At 33.4% G+C, this 4,710-nt stretch overlaps 1 protein-coding gene across 1 annotated transcript in view; it reads left to right on the forward strand.

Annotated features, from left to right (window-relative positions):
* The first annotated feature begins 4,423 nt into the window (after window positions 1-4,423).
* LOC127160986 (sialic acid-binding Ig-like lectin 5) overlaps window positions 4,424-4,710 on the forward strand; it is an 8,124-nt gene continuing 7,837 nt past the window's right edge. The window contains exons 1-2 of the mRNA XM_051103634.1: window positions 4,424-4,503; window positions 4,634-4,698. Coding sequence (XP_050959591.1) covers window positions 4,452-4,503; window positions 4,634-4,698 — 117 coding nt within the window. The 5' untranslated portion in view covers window positions 4,424-4,451. The remainder of the gene's footprint in view (window positions 4,504-4,633; window positions 4,699-4,710) is intronic.

Raw genomic sequence — 4,710 nt, forward strand, 5'->3', positions numbered from 1 at the left:
ACACAGAAAGATAACAAACAAATGTGCAAATAAAAATTTTTTATGATCAGGGTTGGGAGTAAAAATCCATGTGCAGTTAGTTGTTTTCTGTTAGATTATGAAGAAAAAAAACTCTTAAAGATAAAATTCATGCGTCTTTATGAAATATAAAAAAGATATAAAAAACCAGAAACAAGGACTGGGTACAAAAAGATAAAAATTTATTTGTTGTTTTTGTGTGTCACCTTCTTAAGCAGAGTGTCATACAGAGGGTGGGGAGATGAAGGGAAGTTTTGGGTGCCCATTCTGAGCCTGAAACAAAAACACTTTCAAACCATCATCCCCCCATCATCAGGTACTTACTAATCCCACATTTATCTAAAAAACTCCTTAGGGTTTTACAATTTTGGAAAAATCATAAATTGTTATTAAAAAAAAAAAAAAAATTCAACCAGCCCTCAGAATTTACTCTTGGAGAAATGGTTTTACTGTCAAAGACTTACTGTCCATTTGTAAAAGTAAGTCCAAAATAGAGCGTTTACAGCCGAATCCCCGGAATTATCAAGGTAAAATAGGGTTACAAACAAAAAAACACAAAATTGCCTAAACAGAAAAATAGAGGACAAGGTGAGTCCCAATACTTCAAAGAACTGATGTAACTGTGTGTTTCTGTGAGGCTGATGGGAATCCCTCTCCTGAACTGGAGTGGCATCTGTCTGGACGTCCTGTCGCTAACTCTTCAAACACGTTGATCAGTGAAGAGCGATTGAGCAGCACAGGCTTGAGGAGCTCCATCACTCTACATCAGTCTCTCACACACACATCCACTCTGCAGTGTGTCAGCAAAAACACTCATGGAACTGCAAGTCAGGAGTTTCATTTGCTTCATGTCACTCCTCAGGAGTCAGGTAAATTTTATTTTAATTTTTAAAGAATTAGCTTTAAAATTATGTTTTATGTCAAATTCTTAATATGTATTTTTATTATGTTGAAACGGTTTTATACAATACATAAGGCACCTAAGACTGCTGTATTGTGAAAATATACATAAAGCTGCCAGACTGTAAAACACCTGTACTTGCCTCCAAAAATCACTGTACTTAACAAACAAGAAAAAAAAGTATTCTTCTATTTTGCTACAAAGTCATGATGCTGCACTCCATGTAAATACTACTTTGGAAGTATTGAGACTCTTTCTTTTCTGTCTTTTCTGTTGTGTCCTATATTTTTGATGTTTCATGTTTTTAGATTGTCAACAGTCTACGGTTTCATTCTTGATCATATTAACACTGATTCTGGTTCTGTACGCTCTGACTGTTGGACTTGGACTCTACAAAATGAGACAGTAAGTCATTCAGACAGTAACAGCACATTTCTCAAACAAGAGATAAATGTACTGATGTGCTGAGCTTGAACTCTTTTTAATAACTAGTCTACTATTTTCCAGATTGACCATGAAGCTGAAGGTGAGTCTCTTTAAGTGAATAGTAGATATAGAAAGACGACATAATGATGATGGTGTTGAAGAGTGTTTTTGTTTTCAGGCTCAGAATGAGGCAGCCGACACATATGCTTCTCTTCATCTCTCTGCTCCACCCTCTGAATATGACACTTTGAACATTAAGAGAGGTGACACACAATAAACAACAACAGAAAACAACAAACTGCACATGAGATTTTATCTTTAAGAGTTTTCATTTGATTTCAAAAACCTGATTCTTACGCATGATGCACAAAACATTTTATGTGCACATTTGTTTATCATCATTTCTGTGTCATTTTATGTACTGTTTCTGGCAATATATTTTCGGGTAGGCCTATTATTTGTTATACAATGTCTTTTGGACTTTTAGGAGCTTGAAAGTGTTGATTGTGTAAAAAAGAATTAAGAGAATTGGAATGACCTGTCATGTGGTGCCCCCTATCTACAGTGCCCTTCAAGGGTGCACAGTGCCATTAGAAATCATCCATAGTCCAACAGCACTGGAACTTTTCTGTATTTGTTTCACCCGCTTGTCTGTGTTCACACATTCCAGGCTGTCGGTCTGTGCATTAATGGTGGAGATTGTCAGTGACTCTTTCTGCAGGCTTATATTGATACGCCAGTCAGGACTGACTAATGACTGTCATTATGAATGAGTCATGAAATCATTCACTCAACCAATTCATTCAAAAACATAGATTCATTCCAGAGTGACAAAACTTGTGGTGGGGCAGAAATAGACGTACTGTAACAGAAGTACTGAATAGAATAGAAGTACTGTGACTAGCCATATTGTGTTTGAATTATAAGGTATAAATACTTATTAAACACCATGATTACCTTTAGAACAACAACATTCTTTAATTTCCTCCACAGCACAACAGTGATCACATTAGAGAGCAGGATCTAAGGCAGTGTGAAGCTCAAGAGGAAATACATCAATAGCTCTTTGCAAAAGCTGATATATACACACATACACACAGGTTCAAAAACTAATCTCTAGAACATGTTGTAGGGTACATGTATAACATTTAGCAGGTTCTTAAGACTCAGAACTCAAGTCCAAATGTAATGATCATGATTGCTCAAAGTTCCTCTTTAGAGGTCAGTTTATAACAGGAATGGTTTAAGTCGTAGTGCTAAATCTTTTTTATGGGCTACCTAGGTAAATATAAATATAATGTATGTGCATGAATATTTTAGGTTTGAGCCTTTTTTATGGAGCTATTTGCTATATAAAAATGTTAGTTTTTACGGTACAGAATGCTGTCTTGGCCTTTTGTCTCGGCCGCGGAAGCATGGCAGCGGGTTTTGTTCTGAATGCACTTCATTCCAAGATATGTTTATTATTATTTTTATTCACTAAATAACTCAGCAACAGAATTATATTAAAGTTAAGATACAAATTATAACAAACGAAAAAGAAGGAATTTTATGAAAAAACAGAACATTTGAAGTGGTCAAAAAATGATATCTGTCCCACTCCCTTTCTTCTGGCCTACTGCCGTCCAATTTTCCACGCCCTCATGACGCTTACAAATTTCTTTCTTAATTAACAAATTGAACTAAATAAAACACAAATAAATAATATTTAAACACAAATAAAATGCTTGGATTTCCTATTTCTTTTCTACCCTTCTAGAGATAATCATCCTGAAAGTAAGGGGATTTCCAAAAAGCTTTTGTAAATGCTTGGCCCAGTATGGTGGCTTTTTGATTCTTGATTCTGGTGGCTTTTAATTCTTTTCTTTTTTTTTTTTTTTTTGGTGATGTACATGTTCGTTATTTTTACATCTTGCATGATTCTTCTGATTCTGATCTTTTTCTCTCTGGTTAAAGATATTTCATTAAAATAAAAATGAAAACATTACTCAAAGAGCTAATGAACTGTACTGGTGCTTCATCATTTGAGCAGCATTATGAGCACATTATCCACAGAGATACTGTAGACTGTTGCTCATGTAACACTGTAGTTTGATTTTAAGTGATTTAGGTTTTTTCCATACAATTATAATATTGTTTATTATTTACATTATCACCTGACTTTTTTCCCTCTCCCTCATACATCTATAAAACCTGTGCACTACATCTGAGGTTTCCTGAAGCCGAACTAAAGCTTTGTGTGACAACACACTTAAATTAGACGAATGTATAAATTTATGCAAGTTGTATAGTTTTTGTAGCAATAGACTTTATTAATAGAAATTAAATTAAAGTCTTTGTGTGAACAATACATGTTAATGCTGATCCAGGAAGTACTGCTGTGATGTGATTAAAAAGGGAAGTTATAATAGATCTGATGCAAGTCAGTAGATTATGCTTCAGATTCTGTTTCTACAGCACAGCTTCACTCCATCTTTAATCAGCAGCAGGAGTTACAACCGGAAACTTGGGATCTAAACAGGAGTTTCCCACACTTTTTGCCCTCAGGAAGGTCAGATTCAGTTTCTTTTACAAATTCCTTCTGTCAGATTTTGATTTCCTTTTTGCTGTTTTACATCTGTTACAATAATCTAAACTTAATATACTCATTGAACATAAACAGATGCTGTCATTTCCAATATGTTAAATAATGTTTAAAAAGTATATATTATATGGACAGTGGTAGATTTGTCTTTAATTAATGATAAGCGTTATTACAAATACTGTACATTGTTTAAAAAATCACACTAAATTATTTATTATTAATCATTAATTTTCTAATTATGCTTATTTTTATATGGATAAAGCAAAATTAACTAATTGTTTAAATATCTAATTCCAAATTCATTGCAGTATTTATTCATCTTGATTGCATGTTGTCAGTACTATTGCAAACTCAAAGAAATGTCTCTTAATCACAGAAAGTATTATAACAGATAATATATAACATAATTTGTGCATAAATGAGGTGTATGGGGGTGGCTCAGTTTACCCAGTGTTGCATTTATCTTTTTTCCTTCCAATTTGTTTTTCACCTATAGGTTGATGTTCCTTATTGAATGAAAATATGAACATCTGGACAGCAGAGAAAATAATTCTTCTTGGTTTTCTGTTGAAAGGTATATCAATATCAATTTATAAACTAAATTAACAAAAAAAAAATAAAAATAAAAAAAAAGACCTCTTTTCTTGATATTTATAGTATTTTTTAAAATTATTTCTCACATTTCTATGATGTTTGTGTTGTAGGTGTTTGCTGTAGAGATTTCAGCATCAGTTTGCCAGAAAATATTGAAGCTCTCAGTGGATCATGTGTGATCATAAAC

The sequence above is a fragment of the Labeo rohita genome, unplaced genomic scaffold, assembly GCF_022985175.1.
Source record: "Labeo rohita strain BAU-BD-2019 unplaced genomic scaffold, IGBB_LRoh.1.0 scaffold_517, whole genome shotgun sequence".
NCBI classification, from domain to species: domain Eukaryota; kingdom Metazoa; phylum Chordata; class Actinopteri; order Cypriniformes; family Cyprinidae; genus Labeo; species Labeo rohita.